Source organism: Artemia sp. Qi Xiang Cuo, chromosome 7 (genome assembly GCF_049724085.1).
Source record: "Artemia sp. Qi Xiang Cuo chromosome 7, ASM4972408v1, whole genome shotgun sequence".
In the NCBI taxonomy this organism is placed as follows: domain Eukaryota; kingdom Metazoa; phylum Arthropoda; class Branchiopoda; order Anostraca; family Artemiidae; genus Artemia; species Artemia sp. Qi Xiang Cuo.
In genome coordinates, this window is record NC_142800.1 from 46,662,991 (window position 1) to 46,686,504 (window position 23,514).

At 36.2% G+C, this 23,514-nt stretch overlaps 1 protein-coding gene across 31 annotated transcripts in view; it reads right to left on the reverse strand.

The window, feature by feature from the left end:
• The window catches only part of Dscam1 (Down syndrome cell adhesion molecule 1), a 230,432-nt gene that overhangs the window by 80,557 nt on the left and 126,361 nt on the right, over positions 1-23,514 (reverse strand). For 8 of the 31 annotated variants that reach the window (XM_089092324.1, XM_089092338.1, XM_089092314.1 and 5 more), the window contains exon 7: positions 458-642. In XM_089092324.1, coding sequence (XP_088948450.1) covers positions 458-642 — 185 coding nt within the window. Of the gene's footprint in view, positions 1-457; positions 643-3,630; positions 3,752-5,085; positions 5,216-18,482; positions 18,607-19,044; positions 19,169-19,559; positions 19,684-20,384; positions 20,509-23,514 lie in introns of all 31 variants that reach the window. The other 23 variants (XM_089092328.1, XM_089092326.1, XM_089092322.1 and 20 more) reach the window with 6 other exon arrangements.

The window sequence follows — 23,514 nt, forward strand, 5'->3', positions numbered from 1 at the left end:
TTCAATTATTATTGATTATAATTTCCTATTTCGATTATATATTCTTATTTATAATTAGCCCATCTTTGCGCTTCTTTCTAAAGTTGTGATTTCTTCCTCCCTCAACGGATAAAGAAACATTGCACACGTTTCTGTGTCAAAGGAAACATTAATTTGAATTCAGGTATACAAAAATGCAGTCCTAATTTTCACTAATGACAAATAACCCCGAGTTAAGTTAACATTTGATGAACTGGAGCAATGCTTGATACTAATCTGTACGAAACCATAACGAAGACACAAAATGGTTTTACTACAATTATGAGTTTTCTCTGGATTCATTATTGAATCACATTTTTTGTTAGTATCAATGCTTGATTGGAAGAAATTGTACATGTTTCTTATAGGTATAAAAGTGCATGCGCCGTCGTTCTTTACTTTTTTCACTTGCCATTAATCCTGGCTTAAAATTACTAACCTGTTACAGTCAAAATAGTTTCTACACTTTCGCCGCCCACGGAATTGTTCACAACACAAAGGTATTTTCCACTGTCTCCCACTTTGGCATCTCGGATAATTAGAGTGCCACTGACTTGTTTCACACGATCGTCCAGTTTTACAGGCAGTTTTCCTCCAACCTGACCATCGATGAACTTGTACCATCTAAAAATTAAGTTGAGACATCAGCTTTAGTTAGTGGTAGAAATAAGATATGGTAAGTTCAGATTGGTATTAAACCAATTCCGTAACAAAACCTATTTTACGTAAATTTAACAATGAAAATCGATGCATAGAAGTAGGAGTCATTATTAAAAAATTACACCAGAGCTTAGCGAGAAATGGTTTAGGTGTTTTGCTTCCTGAAGTTTTTTTTCCAAAGTGAAAAATCAAGGTTTTATTTTTGGAGTCTCAAACCCTAAGAATATGTTTGCTACAAAAGGAGTGAATCTTTTTTTTAAAGTTTTTCGTTTTGAACAAAACATCCTCAGTTTTAGCCTTCCTTATGGATATTAACAAAATCGTCAAAAATGATATTTGAGAATGTTCGGAATCAATATTTTGACTGTGCCACTTTGACGTGACAAAAATAATGCAAAAGGTCACCCAATCTCCACCAAATGATATATCACGTGGTTTATCTCGAGTATCATTTGTTCCGTTACTCGTGGCCGACTTTGGCCACGCGTGATTTGTACCCCTGATGTAGCCTAAACGATTTTTGACAATGGACAAACCCTCGTAATAATATTATATGAGGTTACATTATTTTGAAAACACCTTTAATTCTAGAGTATAATAACGTTAATAGGCAAAAACATTTGCCTGGTAATACGAGCTAGACTCTCAGCCGGGCATACCCATATTGTAGATGTATTTAGTTTGTAAATAAAAGAACCTGAACCTGACATACCAGATGTCCACAAAGGATTACAGGGATTTTCTAAGCCCACCTACCCGTAGATGGCCAAATTAAACAAGCAAAATTTAGCAAAACCCTTTCTGGATTTTGTTTCTTCAATCTTTAGCTCTTTCTACCTAGAAATAAAAACTTATAGCCGTCCCCCTTCCCTGTGCGGTTGCCTTTGAATAATGCTTGAAAACAAAAATCGCTCCTTCTCTTATATTTAAGACACATCACCAAAAAATAAACTAAAATTCATAAGTTAAAATATTTATAACTGGTTTTACCAACTGACAATTTGTTTTTGTTTGTCTATTAGAACACCTGGTTTTACAACGATTGAAAAGCATCAATCAGAAATTCTATCAAGCAGGCATTAAGTAATGACAGCCATTAGTTGACGTATTACGCAGTGAGAAAACCTCTATTTAAAAATACATGTTAAATCAGTGCAAGGAGAGCATTAAGCTTAACTACAAATAAACGCACAGCTCTTCTAGTCTTGCAAAAAGGAAAAAAAACTGATATGAAGCCTAGCTGTTACTTTTAGTTTTTTATTGTGATTAAAATCAATGGTAAATTCTTTGATATTAGCGTATTTAGCAGAAAAGATACTCAATCAGTCAACCTTCCCATTTTTTCAAAAACTCGGCCTTTTTTTTAAAGATAAAAAAGTTAAAGATCTTAGTATCGCCTAGCCCTAGGATTATTTATTTTGTTTATTAGCTATTAAATTTCCCCGACCAGCAAAAATCAAAATGAATACATGGTTTATTCTCAAAGCTAGGATTTACTAAGTCTCAGTCTTTTTAAAGTTTTAGAATATAGCCTTTGAGTTCCGATCATAATGAATTTGAGAAATAAAATTTCTTTTTCTGCTCAATTAAATACCAATACTAATAGAAAAAAACCTTGCAAGCTGAATTCAAAACCGGCTTAAGAGCTAAGATTTGTTTACGAGTATAATCAATTAAAAACAAAATTCTATTTTAATAAATTAAAATAACTCAATAAAGGAACCCATAATTAAATTCAGTTACTTTTTTTTGAATTTGTTGATGTTTTGCTGGGCAACACTGCACAACCAAAAATGTTATTAGTTTTAATTCCCATTCGGCCCAAATTACAGCGGCAAATATTCGCTTCTCTTCAGTTTTTCTATCCTCTTTGCTGTAAAACATAAAACAAAATACAGAACAAAAAAAAGGTACTTTTAAGATAAACGCCCTACCACTCAAGTTGTACATTCATTGACGCTTTATAGAACCGGGTTTATTTCGTTAGTTTCTTTCAGCTTAGCGTGAGACCAGAGAAAGAGAAATGACGGAATAGATGGAGAATATACAATTTGGGCTATATATTTGTACATTAGGGGGGGGGTAAAGTATTTGAACAGTGTGCAGTTAGAAAACAATTCTTACTACATAATATACAGAAAAATTGTACCTAACAGATTAGACATGCAGACCCTCTATACTTAACCAACACCCCCCCCCCCCTCTTGTGCAAATATATAGCCCAAATTTGTTTCTAAAGTATTATATTTTTATATTACTTTGGTATATTTCATTAGGATTGAGCGTCAGAGAAACATATTAGAAGATTATTAGATCGGTTGTATATCATACAATTACCAAAAATGTAAAACTAAGCCCTTTGGCGCAATTGACTCACATGTCGTCTATGCTCTCCAGCATAAATAAGGATTGACAAAGGTTCAAGAAGGTTTCAATTCAAGGGTTTTAAATCGAGCAGAACAGACTTTGGTTGATTAAACAGAGATGCTCAATTGATAGGTTGCAGCGCTGTTAAGAGCCGTGCAGCTTTGACAAGGGGATCGGTACCACACGTTGGGCCAGGAATACCCTGCCATAGTTAAAACAAATTTGAAATCATAGTCTTTTTGGGATTCGTAATTTCATCAGTAATGATTTTGAAACTTCTAACAACGTTTCACAACATGAAAGGCAAACTATAATCTTGGATAATACACATTACTTGCCACACTTATCCCTGAACTTCTCTTTTCTTCTTTCATTTTTGTTCTTTCTGTTTGCTTCCCTTTTTCTTCTATTTAAGTGATTTTTTTCTTTTGTCTACCCTAAATAATTGAAGAGGGAAATCATCTTTCTATTTTCGAAAGAAGAGTGAGATGCTTCCATTATGAGAAAGGGGCCAAACCTAAAAAGACTCTGAAATACAAATAATACGCGTTTTTTTCTATTTTTTAAATGAAGCAAAATTCAAACCTGAAAACCACAAAAGGGTAGCCTTGGGCCGCACAAAGCACTGAAATGTGTATACCAGCAGCACCATTTATTTCTTGCAAGCGATCCCCACTTAGTTTGGGTCGAACTGCTCCAGTAGGCTCTTGACAACAAAAAGTGAAAAGTATTAAATCAATTAAATGGTATCACCAGGACAAACCTTCTAGATGGAAAAGAATACCCTTGCGATTCACAAAGCAATGAAATGGGGTCTTTGAATCGTACAGCTCGTTTGTTCAAGCCGTCGCCAGTTAGCCTAGGTGCAGTACGACCAATGGGCTCTGCAATAGAAATGGGTTCCAACAAATTGAGAATTCTAACAATAACTGAAAACGTACAACTTCTGAGACATATTGGGCTTTCCTGCTTCAGTAGCAAACAGCCTGAGTAGGATATCGTTGAGCCTCAAAACCAAGATTTAAAAAAGACAAAATATCCTAAGAATAACCATCAGCCCTTGCACAAATACCCTGACATATAATATTTTAGACCACCAATACTTTTATTCGTCCCAAATTTGAAATTGCAACCAATAACCAAAAGAATTTGTGATGAAGTATCCATACTTAATCCAAACTGAAAACTTTCAGCTCCTAGGTATCTCATCCAAGCTTTTTTGAGCATTAAGCTTAGAAGAGGGCGGGGGGGGGGGTGGTTGTCCCTATATAATTTCCCCAAAATACAAAATGGTCTACGAGAATTCATTTGTCCCAATATTAGAGGGGAATTTCTTCTAACGGAATCTTCAAAACACTTTGACATGTAAGGTTTCAGTTTTACGGAACATCGCTAAATGGATACATATCACAAAATGACAGAAGGAAGACGAAAAGTTATATAATAGGTGCACGCAGGTCAAAGCTTTAGGAAGGGGAGGGGACAGGAGCTTTATCCCGTGGAATAGGTAAATTCAGAATAGGAGGACATGATTGGTTGAACTATAGTAGTTAAATTTTTCTTGGGGTCTTTGGACCAGCCTCAGTAGGAAGAGGGCTCCCTTCCCCCTGTGTGCAGGTATAAAGCCTATTAGGTGGAATTACTTATTGTCAAGACTTTGAAATAAAAAATTTCAAAGGGACATTTTCGAATCCAAATATCTCTCCGAAGTCCTAGGGTAGCCACAGGAAATCTATACCGCTTGCCTAAAACAGATTCTCTACACACAGAACATTTAGACAAAATATTACAAATCTGGATAATTCCCGGGAAAAAAGAATTTCAAATGCATTCTTTTTATTTATTCGTGTTCAAATCTTTATGTAATTTTGACCAAGTTTAGCATACAGCGGTAAAAAATTCATCTAACTATCCTTTGCGAGAATTACTCACATCCCACTCGGTAATCCAGTGAACAACTGACAAATACAAAAGTTTAATTTATTTCGATCGACATTACAGTAACAATGTTGAACTATAGCAGATAGAAGACAATACTACCTGACAGCTGGGACAGGAAATGCTTGGGATGGACACACCAAATCAGTTGAGTTTCCTAAAACAACTTTTACCACGAAATTCGCAATATTCGAGCCAATTTGCAGCTTTGGGGCAGTTTTGCTTACAGGCTCTGAAAATTCCAAGTTGTGGTAATTTAATCATTGGTTTTGAGCATGAGTGCTTGAGAAAAATATCTGTACTAAATCTTGAGGTTTTGAGCTGAATTAATCGAAACAAACCGTTGCAATACTAAAACATCAAAGTCTCCAACTCCAATTAAATATTTAGTTTCACTGCAATTTGCAAAAATTTAGATAGATGACAAGTAGGAAAAAAGGGCAGAATGCGAAGCAAGTTTTCTAAAATAGCACATTTTTAGCGTTTTTGACAATATTGAAAAACACCAGCACGAATAATTTTGATTTTTCCGCCTAGTGTGAGACAATAATCGAATGATCGTGGGTTTCTTCTCAAAAGATTATTAATTGAGGGAAAACCTAAATTACCAATTCTATAAGAGGATAAGTAAGAGAAAATCATCTTCCAAATGACTTATAGAAGAATCGAGTAATTCTACAGATCAACCCAGTTAGGTTTGTCCCGTTACAAACAGCCAAGAAAAGTAACTACACACGTTGAATCCTGGAACCCAGCCTCTGTTTCTGTTCCGATCTAAGCTCCATTGAACATTAGATTCTGTAGAAATTTCATCCGTCACTAAACCCGGAATTAACTGATACTAACAATTAGATTTTACCATTTGCAATGGATATTTTGAACACTGAAATCAATTAATACCGTAATTAACCCATGTATTTTCCTTTTTCCGAGATCTCTTTTAGCCCTTGTTTCTCTTGTTGTACAAATATTCTTGAGCTTTGGCGAGTTCCAGCCGCTTCTCCCAATAATTTATTTTTTTTTATTCCACCTCATCTTTGCAATTTTTTCTCTATGTGTATGAGGTTCGGGTATTATTCAATCAGAAAATTCTATGAAAAATTTTAGGTTCAAATCGACTGAACTTCAGTTTTGGCTCGATCCAGTTCTGGACGAACCCTTGGCTCAGAGGCGTCGTTTGGGGGTGGCGAGGGGGGCAGTCACCCCCTCAATAAATTGGAAAAAACCTATTATATAGTCCATGCCCCTTGACTCTCTGGATGTGGGACTTTTTTGCCCCCTCAATAAAAATGCTGGAACTACGCCCCTGCCTTGGCTCTATCGAGTTCTGGACGCACTACACACCTTCGTAATTGTCTCACGAAAATAAAGATGAAAAGACCAGTTTGTGTTTCTCCTTATTTTACTATCTCTTCTCAAGGAGAGAGCAAGAGCCAAGAATTTCCTGAAGGAGGGGTAAAGCTGAAGAGCACCTTGTCTCTATCCCAATTTTAAGCATTATTTATTTTTTTAAAAATATACTAAAAGTTTCTTAACCTTAGAAGGGAAGGGAAGGGCCTCGTGGAATTTTACGAAACGACAAGTATGGATAATAGTACTCAACAAACTATACAATGATATCCATCTGGACTTACTAACAGATAAAAAAAAAAACAAGTTTTTTTAACTGAAAGTAAGGAACGACGTTAAAACATAAAACGAACAGAAATTATTCCGTATATGAAAGGAGATGTCCCCTCCTCAACGCCTCGCTCTTTACGCTAAAATTTTTTATTGTTTAAGAAAATAAGAGTTGTGAGAAAGTCAAACTTTAGCGCAAAGAGCGAGACGTTGAGGAGGGGACAGCCCCTTTCATATACGGAATAATTCTGTTCGTTTTAAGTTTTAACGTCGTTCCTTACTTTCAGTTAAAAAAAAACTTGTTTTTTTTTTATTTAATTTTTGAAAGTTTATGAATTAATACAGGTTTTGATTTTGGCTCACCGTATGTGAATAATTAAAAAAAAATTGCATATTAATTTTACTTTTATTTGGTTAAATGGCTTTCTCGAAACTCGTTTAATTTTATTAACTAATGTTTTTATAAGTCATAAATATACGTAACTTACGAATTAAATTACGTAACGAACTTCTATTTTCATATATTTTTAATACGTATATTAGGGGGCTCGCCCCCTAGTCAATACCTCGCTCTTTAAGCTAACGTTCGAATTTTGTTCCAATTCTTTAGAAACTACCCCTTAATAAAACATGCCTTTATTTATAATAAATATCTCTTATGAAAGTCCTGAAACATATTTGCCTTAAAGAGCAATGTTTTGGCTAGGTGGTGAACCCATTCATATACATAATTTTTTCTGGCCGTTTTAAGTTTTGATGTTGCTCCTTATTTTCAGGTGGAAAAACTCGTTTTTTTATATTTAATTTCTGACCTTTTTTTTAATAATGCTGGGAAATCCAGCGCCCCCTTCATAGCAATGTCCCTTCCCCCATGAAAACTTCTTTCATGGAAAGATCTTTCCACATAACCCCCGACCCCCCCCCCCTCACCCCCCTACTGCCAGAAAAATCCCCCTGAAAACGTCTGTATACTTCCTAATAACCAATACTGTATGATAACATTGGGTAAAGTTCATAACTTTCAGCCCTCCCCCCGGGGACTTCGGGGGATTAAGTCATCCTAAAGGACATAGTTATCAAATTTTCAACCATGCTGAACAAAATGGCTATCTTAAAATTTTGATCAGGTGACTTTGGGGAAAAAATGAGCATGGGAGGGGACCTAGTTGCCCTCCATTTTTTTGGTCACTTAGAAAGGGCACTAGAACTTTTAATTTCCTTTTAAGAACTTAAGAGCTTAGAGCATTGCTGGGTAAATTGGGAAGAACGGATTTAAGGTAAACAGGAGGATCAGATCAGGAAACAAAGAAAAGTATTTTCGTTGAATTTCATAATTTTTGTGCCAATGTGGAATGGGCACCCTATGAAGGAAGGGCACCCTGTAAAAGGGTTAGGCAGATGTTAGATAATCCTATAATGACAAGGTGCAAAATTCCGGGTATCATGGCATCGACAAACTTCAAAATAACAAAAATAGTAACTACCGATAAAAACAATCATTTGGAAAAATGGAGAAAAAAAATGACCAAAGATTGTTTTTTTGTTTTAGAACTGGAAGAATTTAATCATGAGTAGACTATGAAATACTACTTTTTCTAAACTAAGACCCATAAATAAGATTATGTTACTATTCTGTGGATAAGGCTTGTAATAAATTTTCTTCTATTTGTTAAAAACATTGCCATGAATTATTATCAATAACACAAACTTGTAAACATATTTAAATGGACTATTCTATTTCTGATTTAGTGGATGTTCTATTTTGACTTAATTAACTGGGAAAGTCTTTCATTGTGTTCTTCCTATTTCTTTTGTTAAAGCTTATTCATTTAATTTTGCCAGTGTCTTGTTAATGTTGATCTTTTCAGCAGAAAGGTAGATAGTTTTTTTTCCTCATTGATCAGCTGAAAACTTATGGGGCATGTACAAGGACCAATCAGACACCAGAATAATAATTTTTGTAGCCTCACACTGCTTCTCTGACTTTTTCAAAAAAATAAAATGGTCAGGATGTCATTACCACAAAGGAGTGCCTGGATTTGCTTATTTTCATATTTATGTAAATTTTCATAGTTATGGGAGTTTTTCTTCTATCAAAGGACCTGACTAGTAAGCAATAATCAACAAGCACATTCATCTTCTTGGGGAGGGTTGGATACGTGCGAAAAGTACCTATTTATATTGAATTGCGTATTTAAGGGTAAGAGAAATTCGTTTTCAAAGTTACAGAGCACCGTTCATCTTCAGGGGTAAAGGATGTCGAAAGGATTATAAATAATGATAAAACACAGTACGCTGTTTAACAATTATTAGAGAAGCGTTTCTATGGCAGTCCAAGTGATAGTTATTCAACCAAACTGCTCTTACTATAAAATACATCGCTAAAGAAAAAGTTAGGCGTTATGTTTTGAGACAAAGTAGGCTAATGCAGCCATAATTAATGCATGCTGAAATTTTTAAAATAACAGTACAGGTTATACAGTTTTATGTTTTGGGGCAAAGCAACAAAGCGCTAGCTTACACACATGGAGCATTTTGAAAAGCAACAGCATTGATTGGGAGTCAGAAAATCAAGAATTTCCTTTTTTTAACTGCAAAAAGTAACAAACAGCTAATACAGGAAAACAAGATGAACGTTGCTCTTGAAGCTCCAAGTGTGCCACACAGTTCCGCCACATAACACAGTCTCCACACCACTTCCCACGGTTCCGCTACGCTTTGCACGCTTTCACCCGGCTTGGCACGCGCCACCGTGATTTCGGATGTACGTGGTTTCGGAAAGTCCGGGAACCCTCAGAGCTAACCAGTTGACATCCCTGATCCGAGCGTCTGCTTCGAGTTTCAAGCATTTATAAAAAGGCTATAAATGTTCAGTGGAGTAAATAAAAGTCAAGACAAATCAAAGCAGCGTGCGTTAAACAAGCGAAAGAATAGAAAGGGGAGCTCACCAGGAGGAGGTTGCCTTCATCTTGCAATTACCGCCTTCCCTCGGAGCACCCCTCCCTCTTCATCGTCTCACAAGTAGGCTGTTCATCACACATTTCGTATATGCGGCATGAATCTGCAGAGAGAAACGACATGTTAAACAATGTCCAAAAGTGAACTGGGGGCTATATCTGGAGTTCAAGCTGTATTCGCGGAATTTTTATTTTATGTTGTTTTGCTGTTTTTTCTTTTTCGTAGGAAAAAAATTCCTGCTTTTTACGCTACTTGAATTTCTGAGAGCAGTCGGAAAATACTTAATTGTAACAATTAAATTTGCTTTTTGCTTGTCTAATAAAGGGTGAACGAAAAGAATAGAGAACCAACTTTTGATAGTTTTTTTTTTAATACATATTAAATTGAATTTCTGTTGAAAACCTGTTCATTGTATATAAACATCATATTGGAACTTGAAGACCGCAGGGATGTTCTTCTTGATTCCTCACGGTCGTCAGTCTCAGTGCAAAAATTACATCCAAGGAAAATAAATCAGTAGTCCCATCTTTTTGAGTGGGTGCCCCAAGAAGATGAGGGCTGATGATGAGATGAGGCCTAAGAGAATGGGTGATGAGGCACCCACTGAAAATCAATCTTTAGACAAATCCGAAGGTCTCCATATAGCCCTTTTAACAAACCCGGAAGAAATTTGGGGTGTAATAGTTTACTCTGTCTTACTGGAACTGTAACCATAACTTCATTATACGCGACGGATACTGGCACTTGCCTGCCAGTCTCACAGAATATACTACAGCACTGATGCTGTTTGCGACTTTGCGCACAGAATATCCTGGATAATGGTCTATTGAATTTCTCTCCCTCTCGACCAGCTCAGCTGTACAGTTCCTGGGGCGTCTAAAGTGGCTGTAGACTAGTTCACATCGGATTGTCTTAAATGTTGAGGTTCACCGCAGCTTTTACTTTCTCAAAACATTCCATTCATTTCTGGATTCTGCACATAAATGCTTTTGTTGTTTTTTAAACTCAAATCGATGCACATAATTTTATTTGAGTTTCTCTAACGATATTGTCCTTTAGTAGTTTTAATATCGTACACTTTTTTTGCGGAGCTCCAACCAAGGCTGACTGGGTTCACTGCGTACACAGACAGTGCCTGTAAATATCCATGTAAAGTAGAATGGTTCGTAACTTAACAAAGGAAATATTATAAAAATGTACACACCACAATCTTTTGGCTCCCTATACAAGCCTGGATTTATCAATAGGCCCGGGTCTAGGGGCACACAATGCCAGGGGGCGCAATAAACTATTAGTAAGTGATTTTTTTCTTAACGAAAATTGGACTGGTGTGAATTCTCGTCGAAATACCAGGTGCACTCCATTGCTACACTCGCTGTTCCGACACAAGTGATTTTAAAACTACCCAGGAATTCCTGGGCCACTTATAAACTGTCAGATGTCTCCCAAGAATGGCAGCTGAAAGCTCGGTATCACCTCTCGCTTTGATTACTGTTGGCTCATCAGTTACGTTCTGTTCAGTACTTCCGCTATCCCCCTAATTTTCAGGAGTTTCCGCGAAAATCTCACAGAAACAGAGCGGCAAAACGCTTGGGCCTAGGAGCATCAAAGCTTTAAAAGCCGACCCTGGCCCTGTATTTCTTTTCATCATGTCAATCCAGTCGGGTGTTATAAGCAATTTGTATAACCGCAATACGTTCAATACGGTGCAAGTGCAATCCTGAAGACCTTACAAATAAGTATATTAGATATGAATTAAAGAATATATTATTTTGTTGAAGGAACAGGAGCCCTACCCTTTGATGGGATTGTAACTTCTGTCCTAGTCAGTTCCACGGTTTTGTTTGTCCCTTTTTATTGGTATCCTTTCCAAACTTAAAAGCTACCCCCTCTACGCGGGCCCTAACTTTCTACTTTCTATTTTGCTTGTTCGGATGAATAAAATTTTCATATACTTCAGGTTCAAAAATATATTGAAATGTATCAAATTCGACTCATTCATTCAAGGGGTTTGTCATTCTCATTCCCCAGGAGCACATGTCTCCACTTATTACAAGAGTGCCACTTATTCCAACATAGGTGACACCCTTCATGGCAAATGTGACACACTTCATGAAACACTTGGCGCACTTTTGTCACGAGTAGCACACAATACATGGTGTATACGATTTTCAAAGAGGGAATATTTGAAATCCACTGGAACTTGAGCTCTGAATGCTTCTAATGCAAGTAAACAGTGACTTTAAGGCACATTTTTAAAGAGGGATAGTGTGACGACAGGTGATAGAACATATTCAATTAAACTGCAACTAGGGGTAGCAACTGTTTTGATAAATAAAAGAATAAGCGTTACCAATATAGAAATCCCGAGGTGGGGAAATTCGTATAATTAACAAAAGTGGTTGTCAGATTTATGCTAATGTCCTAAAAGTCATTCATCTCAAATAGTAAAAAAAATGTAGCTTGTACAAATAGATTACACAGTAATAACTATTCAGAAATTACGCTACTTAAGGATTTTAGTGCCAATGAAAAATAGACATATTAACATTAGACACAACTGCATCTACGGACATGTGAATAACTTTTCGACGTTACCAAACGAGAAAATATAAGACAACGATGAAATCGAAGTAATTTGCAGCCAATGAAAACAAGAAGAAAAAGGCCAAAATTTCGGCGAGAATCAACACTCAGCTGTGCTTAGTGCAAAAAGGAGAATAAAAAAAAGCTGGATTTTTATACACAGCAAAGAATCATGCACAGCAATTTTTGTACACGGAGCAAAGAATCCCGGCATATTGCCGACATCAGAATCTCGGGCTCGAGGACAAAATTGAAGAAACAGATAACATAGAAGATCAATACAATATATGAACAAATGGGACTGAACATCAATCTAGCCGCAAATCTGCCAGTTCTTAGTTGATCCCTTAGTTCTATGACTATCTACCTTAGTTCTGCCAAAGGATGGATGATAAACTATCTATCATCAAGTGAAAATGACGTCATTTTTATACAATCCTGAAAAAGGCTTATCCTGTGTAAAGGCTTTGCCTGTCACTCAAACTATCTGTCTTTGCTTTTTCTCCAATTAGCCATGGCTTGATGGTAACGTGTTTTGAAAAGAGGAAGATAAATTTACATCTTTCACTTCGACAGTGAAGAGGAACATTCTAAGCCTCAAAGAAATATTATATATTTTTGGGTTACTCTCCATAACGGATAATGGTTGAGCCTACCGTTACGGTACCCCTTTACTTGACGATAGAGTCTACCTGCCTTTAGAATAACACTTATCGTATGAAAACAATATTATGATGCTTTCTCACCTGAACGAAAGAGGTGGAGTACCTTACAGCTCACATAAAACAGCAAATGCAATACCTCGTGTGCGATCAATCACTTTATACCGGGAGTCGGACGGGGATTTTGGTTTCACCTTCCCTAGTGGTTCTAAAAGTAAATAGAACTAAATTTCCCTACTTGGACTAAATTTCCCTACTTGGAAGAAGGGCTAAACTTTTTTTTCTACTGAAAGAGCAAAATTAAAACTTGAGGCGAACATAAATCATTCCGTATATGAGCGGGGCTGCCCCTTCCTAACCCTCGCTCTTTATGCTAACGTCCCAAAGCTCTTTAAAAATAATTATCACATAAACATAACAGTCTTGTGTTTGAGCAGTGTTTCTTAAAGAATTGAGACAAAAAATCAAGCTTTAGCGCAGTGCTTAGAGCAATAAGTTGAAAGTTTCAGGGCGAGTTGGTGGGAGTGCAAGTATGCAAATGCAGGTTATCCACCGGGAGTATCTCAGGAATGGCTTACGGCAGTGATTCTCAAACTGTGGTACGCATACCCCTTGGGGGTAAGCAAAATTTTTTAGGTTGTATGTTGCCAGCCAAAAAAAAAAAAAAAAAAAAAAAAAAAAAAAAAAAAAAAAAAAAAAAAACTTTAACTCTAGGACAGACAATTTTATTTGGATTTTTGGTATAGTTTACTTAGTACCGGTAACTGAAAAGGGGTATCTAAAATGTTTGGTGCCTAAAAAGGGGTACAATGTCTAAATAAGTTTGAGAACCACTGGCTTAGGGTGTACTAGTTACAACTTTCAGGGCACGATGAGAGGGATGTTTAATTAACCCAAAGACAAAATGTGCACGTTGCTACTAGTACTACTACTGCTACTTACTAATATTACATCTAACACTACAACTTCTGCTGCGGCTACTACTAAAGTGCAATAGCGCTTCCCAAGTAAAGAGCGAAGTGGGCACTATGTGTTTATTTATTTATTTCTGCTGTTCTTGATGGCACTTCAAACTGAACGAGATCTCGTAGAAACTTCGGAAGGTGCTCATTCGACTGGAAATTGAAAGTTCCAAATTCCTTTTTAAGAGTCAAAAGTGATTGAAAAGAAAGCAGACCCCCACCCCTTTCACAGCCCTTTTTGCTTCGATCAAAATTTGTATATAGCCATTTTGCTCAGAAAAGTTGAAAGTCTAATAACTATGCCTCTGGGGATGACATGACCCCCCATCCCTTCACAGCCCTTGTGGCAAGGGCTGTAAGTTATGCACTTTGCCTATTATTTACATATAGTATTTGTTATTGAGAAAGGGGGCAAGTTTGATGCTTGGTATCCAAAAACTTTAAGGGTATTGAGGCGAAGCCTTCAGGGAACGTTGAGGGAAGTATTGATCTAATCAAAAGCACACTATGCACATGCAGGTTATCAAAAGGGCATATCTCAGAAACAGTTTAGGATATTGAATTGAAACTTTCAAGGACGATGAGGGGGCATCCAATTGACCCAGAGGCAATAGTTGCACGCTACTACTACTACCACTACTACCATTATTTTCCACCTAGTTCTGCTACAAGTACAACTAAGGCTAAGAGTATTAAGCTAAAAATTTCAGGGAATGTTGAGGGGGAAGTAGAACTAAAAAAAAACACATTATATATTTATATATAATAATAAAAATTGTTTATTATTATTATTATTAAGCACATGCAGGTTGTCAAAGGGTGCATCAGCAATGTCTTAGGAATGGCTTAGAGCATTAAGTTGAAACTTACAGAGTATGTTAAGTGAGATGCAAAACTAACCGGAAGTCACAAAGTGCATACTGCTACTACTACTACTGCTACTGCCACAACTATTACTACTAATACTGCTGCTACAGCTACTACTAAGGCTAAGGGTATTAAGGAGAAACTTTTAGGAATGGTTAGGGGGATTTTGAGCTACATCAAAAGGCAGTATGTGGATGCAGATTGTCAAAAGCGCGTATCAGCAACATATCAGGAACGGCCTAGAGTAACAGGCTGATACTTTCAAGGCATGTTGAGGCCGAACTATGGGTAGTAAAGTTAAACTTCCAGGGAATGTCTACTGCTGTCACTATTACTACTAATACTGCTGCTACAGCTACTACTAAGGCTAAGGATATTAAGGAGAAACTTTTAGGAATGGTTAGGGGGATTTTGAGCTAAATCAAAAGGCAGTATGTGCATGCAGATTGTCAAAAGCGCGTATCAGCAACATATCAGGAACGGCCTAGAGTAACAGGCTGATACTTTTAAGGCATGTTGAGGCCGATGTTGAACTATGGGTAGTAAAGCTAAACTTCCAGGGAATGTCTAGGGAGATGTTGAAATAAATCAGAACACACCATGTGCACACAGGATGTCAAAAGGGCGTATCAACAATTTCTCAGAAACGGCTTGAAACTTTCAGGGCATATTGAAATAACTAAAAGGTACTATATGTACATACTATAAACTACTACTACTACTACTACAGCTACTGTTACTACTACGACTACAACTACTAGTGAGGCCTTAAGGTGAAACTTTCAGGAAATGTTTAGGGAGATGCTGGACCAAATCAAAAACACGCTATGTGCACGCAGGTTATCAAAGGGGTGTATTAACACCAAAATCTCAGGAACGGCCTGCAGTAGTAACTTGAAACTTTCAGGGCATGCCGTGCTTTCCAAAGGGCAAGATATGCATACTGCTACCGCTACTACTACTATTATGACTACTACCACTTCTAGGGCTAATGCTTTAAAATGAAACTTTCAGGGAATGTTTAGAGGGATTTTGACCTGTATCACAACACATTAAGCGTATACAGGTTGTCAAAAGGGCATATCATCAACTTCTTAGGAACGTTTTTAGAGCATTAAGTTGAAAGTCTTAGGGCATGTTGAGGGGGATGTTGAACTAATCAAAAGGCAATATATACAGGCTCCTAATACTACTTCTACTGCTAGTATACTACTTTTACTAATGGTAGGGGCATTATGGCAAAATTCTCACGAAATGTTGAGGGGTTGTTGAACTCGATAAAGCACACTACGTGTATATAGGCAGTTAAAAGGGTAAAATTATATGTTGTGTCAAGGCACTATCCGCATGTTACTGCAATTAGTCCCACTACTACTACTGTTTCAACTACTACTATTACTAAGGCTAATCGCATTAAGGTGAATCTTTCAGGGAATGAGGGGGGCGATGAGTTAAATCAAATCAATATGTGCATGCAGGTTGTCAAAAGGGCGTGTCAGCAATATCCTAGGACCGGCTCAGGGTATTAAGTTGAAACTTTCAAGGCATGTTAAGGACGATGTTGAACTAACCAAAAGGCACTAAGTGCTTACTATTACTACAAAATTGCTACTACTAAGCCTACTACTATAACTACGACTACTAATACTGCTACTGAGACTAAGGGTATTAAGAGGAAACTTTCAGGAAATGTTGAGGGGGATGTTGAACTAAATCGAAATGCACTATGGACGCAGGTTATCTACAGGACGTATCAGCTCTATCCCAGGAACAGCTTAGAGCATTATGTTGAAACTTTCAGTGCATGTGGAGGGGGATGTTGAACTAACCAAAAGGCACTACATGCATATTATTACTATCACTGCTACTACAACAACTACTACTACTAAGGCTACGGTATTAAGCTGAAATTTTCAGAAAATGTTGAGGGGGGTTTTGAACTAAATTAAAACACAATATGCGCATACAGGCTGTCAGAAGAGTGCATCAGCAATATCTCGAGAACAACTGAGTGTATCAAGTTGAAACTCTCGGGGCTAATACTATTATTACTGTTATTACTACTACTACTACTACAATTGAACTGCATCAAATTGGTTAAAGTGCACCCAGGTTGTCAAAATGGCATAGATAAAATGTATCAGGAACAAAATGGGATATGGAACTTTATTTTTCGGAGAAAGTTGAGGGGGGTATAAAACTAAATAAAAAAAAATCTACGTTTATCCAGAATGTCAAATGGCCGTATGTGTAATATCCCGGGAAAAACTAGGGGGGGGGATACGCAATAACTTTCAGGCATTGTTACTGGAGATGTTGAATTAAATCAAAAGATACTATATGCATTCAAATTTGTCATAACGACGTATTTGCGAAATCTCAAGAACGGCTAGAGGTATTAAGTTGAAACTTTCAGGGCATGTTGAAGGGAGGTTTGGCTAAATACGGTTGGTAAAAGGGCATATCTGCAGTATTTTTATTCTTATTAATACTGTTTGGTAGGCTAAGAAAATAAATAAAAAATGAAAATTAACGAAATTTCGGGAACAGCCTAGGAGCCTTTCTTCTCAATTTCATAATCCTATTGTAGAAAAAAGTTCCAAATTTCCAGCACTTGCGATTGTCAAGCTACAGATTACTGGTCACAATACAACCAAACAAACGACGAAAACAGTTATGTTGCCCTTCAACACAAGTAAGACAAGCTGGATTAAATTACGAGGGTATATGACGACTGAACGAAAACAGAACAAAAGTGCGACTTTACAGAGGAACAACACAATAGTTTAAAATGAGAAAAAAAAGGAAATGAGGTGAAACAGCAACGTCATTCTAACTGATAACTAGGAAACGATTAACCCAATCAGAAGCAAAGCTTATCTCAAGATTGTAGTTATGATTTTAAGATAAGTCACGCGAAGTTTAGAACGAAATGCCTTAGGGCCTTCATCACTCTGCTGGCTACAAAACCACACTTTCAGCGAAGACAACCAATAAAGATAAAAAGAAAAACCAAAAACTATTTTACCAACAATACTAGAGATGGAAAGGTTATAAAATTTTGATTATCACCGACAAAGGTAGAAGATAAAAACCACCAGAAATTTACTATCGACATACCTAATCGGCATACATGCATATAGGGCGGTATAAGGAGGTAAAATTTCCCCTAAAATTGGTCGAATACCACTCCCAAAGAAAAATTCGGAAATTGCCGTCAAAGAATGACCTTTTTTTGTATTTTCAACAAGTTTCCTTCGCCAAGTAAGAAAAATTCTCTAAGCGTTGGACCAGGATACACCTATCCTAACCGATGTACAACGTTATTGGCTACCTTGTTGAAGTTCCAGAAAAGATATAAAGAAATAGAGGACTATTAAAGCTTGCAAGTAAGCGTTTCTTCCCTCTTTTCTTTTTTTAAAGATAACATACTCTTACTCACCGATAGGCTGGTGGCGGTGAGCCTTGGGCAGGACATAGGATAGAGAAGGCGGTAGTAGAATGTCGAACCTTATTTGCACCATCTACTTCATGGTCTAGCTTAGGTCGTGTCCTTCCAACGGGCTCTAAAATAATAGTTCTTTACCCGGATACTAAGGGAAACGAATAAAAGTACTGCAAAAAGTATCCAGCATGGAGCGCTTACCTGTATATAGGGGGAGGACTAGCTTGTCCCGAACATAGAAGAGCAAAAGACGTCGCCCGATTGCGAGTTTGTGTAACAGAGTCAAAACCAGTAGAAATCTTTGGACGAGTACTGGCAACTGGCTCTATATAATCAAAATAGCTTCCTAAGTAATCTTATTAACAATGGTTTTGTTTTAATAATAACAGCTAGATATACCTGTAAACTGGAGGCGGGTAGGCTTGCCCAGGACAGAGTAGACTAAACGATTCCGTGCTAGCTTTTGTTTTGGTAACTGTCTCAGAATCCATGTTTAATTTCGGTCTCGACGATGTAATTGGCTCTAGAATGGTCAATAACCAAATTCTTGCCAATAAATCAAATTTGATAACAAACATTTAACTTAAGCAAGATTTTCTTAAGGAACAATTTCTTAAGAAAGATATGTGCACCATGGGAATAAAGCAAACGATTTTTGGAATTTCTAATAGTACGCCCAGAATATGGCAAGTCCTGAGGCTAAGCTTGGCAGAAGATGAGCAAGAGTGATTGTAAATGGTTTATTTTTCAATAGCAAAAATGTGCTCATCATATCGATAAACCAGTTTCAAGAGCCAGTCAAAACCCAGTCGAAAGAGAGCTCCTGGATACGCTTAGTATTACGCCTGCAGTAGATGCAAAATATTATTATTGATCGACTCGAAGATTAGCACACACACACACAAAAAAACACAAAAAAAAAACGAAAAACTATAGAAAATATGTGTAAGAAAAAACCGACCTGTAGACTGGCGGAGGACTGGCCTGTCCGGGACAAATTACAGCAAATGCAGTACCTTTATATTTCTTAACTGTGCTCGATTCGACATCACCAGCGATTTTCGGGAGTGTACTTCCAACAGGCTCTAGGAAAATAAGCCTCACATAACTCATTTAGCCAAGTTTTAGTGCAACTGAAGAGATATACAAATATGAAAACCGAGCCAGTACCAAACTTCACGTGAATCTCGAACTGTAATATTTCATGAAATATTTTTCTACCTAAAATATTTCAGTTTAAACCCTAGATACAACTGAGTGACATGAAATGGCTTCACTAAACCTTAAAACTGATGAAAATACCAACGACGATATCCAAATCCTAAACAATTCACTAGCTATGCAACAATTGCAAAAGATTCTTTCTCGAAAAAAGAGCAAGAAACAAAGTCATACCAGTCAAATAGGTTTCAAAAGTGGAGATAATTTTTTCGCTTGAGGAATAGCAAGCTGGAAATGCAGAACTTGAAGACTTACCGATATGATGGTGGCGGGTTTGCCTGAGCAGGACAAAGCAACACAAATGAGGAGCTGCTGTACTCTGTTATTGTACTAGAATCAAGTCTACCGGCCATTCGCGGTTTCGTACTTCCCACTGGTTCTAAGATGAGGAAAAATACTATTATTATTGAAAAAATATGGTTGTTCAGTAACCGTCAGCACCAAACCTATATGATGAAAAACATCTCATACTAAGCTACAGGAAGATTCCATACTTCTATAATCCTTATTTTCAAACTTAAAAAATAGTCAAAAAAAAGTTTGAGGTGGTAGAAAACTTTTTATAGTGTAATTATGACACAGAGAAGAAAACTAGCTGGTTATCCCAAATATGGTGTTATACGCAAAACCATACGAGTTCTTACACTAAATTATTGTCGTTCTTGTTTAAACCTTAAACTAGTGGAATGGGATCAATTGGACCCATAGAATTGGACCAGACTGTTATTGCATAAATGACTTGACAATTAATCCAAGAACATTACTCTGTCTCACAAAAGATCTGCATCGTCTAAGAGCAACCCTTGACATGTGCGTCCACAACATAAAAACAAAATCCATAGTATAATTGCTTTTCTGCGAGTAAATACAACTGTTTTTATAAGTAATCCTCCCTTCAAATGAGCTGTAGCAAAGTTCACTTCTAAATCTTTTTCATAAAATGAGCATTTTTTCTCCGTAAACCCCATTTGCCCAAATATTTTTACACCAGTAAAAATAATCAAATAGATAAACACATTTTGCTGGTGAGGATTAAGAAGCCAACAAGAACAAATTCAGGAATATACATAACAAACAAACCTGAAAGCAGGAGCAGGGAATGACTGCGCTGGACACAATAAAGTAAACTCTGCGGCTTTTTGCATTGAAAGAGCGATTGAATCAATTTGTACATCCTTTCTTGGTGCAGTTCGACCCACAGGTTCTGGAAAGTTAGTCACAATACAAGAAATGTTCTTAGTAGGAATTTACCTGAAAAATGGTGGAGGACTACCCTGAGCTGGACAAAACAAACTGAAGCGTGACTTGTAATCCTTGGATACTGCGGCTATATCAATATCAAAAGACTTCCTCGGCGAAGACTTCCCGACTTGCTCTGCAATCAATGATGTATTTATTCAAATCAAGACTTAGCCGTTACATTAGGCTATTTATTAATCAATTCGTTCACTGTAGCTTAGAGAGAACAGCACCAATCCCTGAATATTCGAGTGATCCAAAAATTAGGAGTTCTGATTTCCTAAATGTACAAAGATACGAGCTCCAGGTCTAGCGGTCAAATTCTAGGATGGTTTTAGGGATACTTGAAAAAGTTGTCACATATCAACTGAAAAAACATTACCGCAACCATTTTTTCTGGTATTTCGTGATAGACACCTTCCAATGTAATGCAAATACAACTTTGAGGATCATAAAAATGCACTACACAAACGATTGATTCTAAGGAACAAAAACTAAAATATTCTATCTGGAAAAGCAATGAGCTCTTTTCCCCCTCCCAGTAAAAAGAAAAAGAGAACAGACCTTTAAATTAGGAAAATCCTAGACCAACAGGGAGAAACTACAGAAAAAGCACTACAAGTGTTTTTCTTGATTGGCAATACTTCAATAGGGGAGTATCCCTTTCAAGAATAATTATATATATATATATATATATATATATATATATATATATATATATATATATATATATATATATATATACATATATATATATATATATATATATATATATATATATATATATATATATATATATATATATATATATATATATATATATATATATATATATATATATATATATATATATATATATGTATATATGTATATATATACATACACACACACACACACACACACACACACACACACACACACACACACAATATATATATATATATATATATATATATATATATATATATATATATATATATATATATATATATATATATATATATATATATATATATATATATATATATATATATATAAATAAATATTTATATATATATATATATATATATATATATATATATATATATATATATATATATATATATATATATATATATATATATATATATATATATATATATATATATATATATATATATATATATATATATATATATATATATAATACGGTTGCTAAACTAGCACCCATATCCAAGCAAAAGACGATCTTATCGACGATTTTATCCTCAAATATGTATACGTGAATGTTTGAACGGCATTGAATGAGCTAAAACGGCTTCTTTAGAAATTCCCAAGAGCGCAGTTCAAAGGCCCTGAAACATGCATTATTCAAACTTTGCCAAGTGTAACTTTTTTTTAAAAGAAAAGACTGGCAGCCAACTCGAGTCAATGAAAAGGAACTCATAAGTACAAAACAGTGGCTGGCCTGACGAATAATAAATTGAAAATGCAAATAAGGAAGACTTGTCACTAAGATACCGGTAGCAAACTTGAGCAGGACAGAGCAAGGCAAATAGGTGTTGCAACACTCTGCTATTATGCTAAATTCAAGTCTGCTGGTCACTGAAGGTTTTGCACTTCCAACTGGTTCAAAGATGAGGAAAAATAATATTAATTAGGACCAAATCTGGTGGTGTCACTTAAGTGACCGTCAGCATCAAACCTTGATGTGAAAAAATAAACCTTATAAAACTGGAACACCATCAAATATGGTCCATATGCCTTTTTACCAACTGAAATACAACTTGAGAAATACCAAACGTATGAAACTCCAAAAAGAAATCCCTACATTACAATAACTGGATTGAATGGGCTACTGGCAAGCTTCAACAAATAGGAAATTTTGAAGAGAATCAGTTAAGGTACCATAATGCGCCAGAACAACCGTAATTTTTGAAAGGAACTTAACAGGACAAATACAACAATGTGTATAGAACAAACAAACCTGAAATCAGGAACGGGGTGTGCTGAGAAAAATAATGTTGACTGAGCGGCATATACACTGGCAGCGCAATCAATTCAATTTTGAGATCTTTACTTGGAGCCGTTCAACCCACGGGTTTAACATAGTGAAAATATACATTAGGTAGGATATTCACCTACGGTTTAGGTAGGATATTTACCTGAAAGCTGGTGCGGGGTTACTCTGCGCAGGACAAAACAAACTGAACTGTGATTTGTAATCTTTGGACACCACAACTATATCAATATCTAAAGACTTCCTCGGCGAAGACTTCCCAACAGGTTCTGCAATCAATTATTACTTTGTAGCTGATATATTACTTATTGACATATTGATTGACATTAGCAAAGACACACTGCAAATTTACTCTGAGAAAAATATATAATTCAATAACCTTAAATAGTATTAAATTGATTTGAAATTCCCCACTGGAAAGACAATCAGGTTTAGATGGCGGGGCCACTCGGACAAACAGAAATTTCATTTGATTAAATGTTTCCCACAGTCCCCGTTAAAAGGGGCAGAAGTAAATAAATCAAGATCATATAGATACAAAAAACGTGAACATGGTTACATTCAATATGATTACAGGATAAGAGAACGTCACATAAGATGGTGAGAAATCCACTTTTTCATGTGACATTCTAAAGGTAAAAAAGTTTATCCCGTCGTCACAAACAGATCAAACGTAGATACATCTGATGCCATGTGTAGTGAATTTCATCACGGTCCGTTTTTTGTTTTTCATTTTAGCCCGGATTGTCTTCTTCTATTTCTTTCCATTCAATGGGATGAAGGGTTGATATATCGTTCTTTTATCCTGGGTATATGGCCATTTAAAGTTGCTGACAAAATCTTATTTTGTTTTCCATGGATAATCATAATTTGTCATAAGTTTTACTTCACATATCCTTCCTTTAGTTTCTGGAGCGTAATATCACTTACGCGTTAAAGGATTCAAAAAAACTAACAGAAAAATTATTGCGC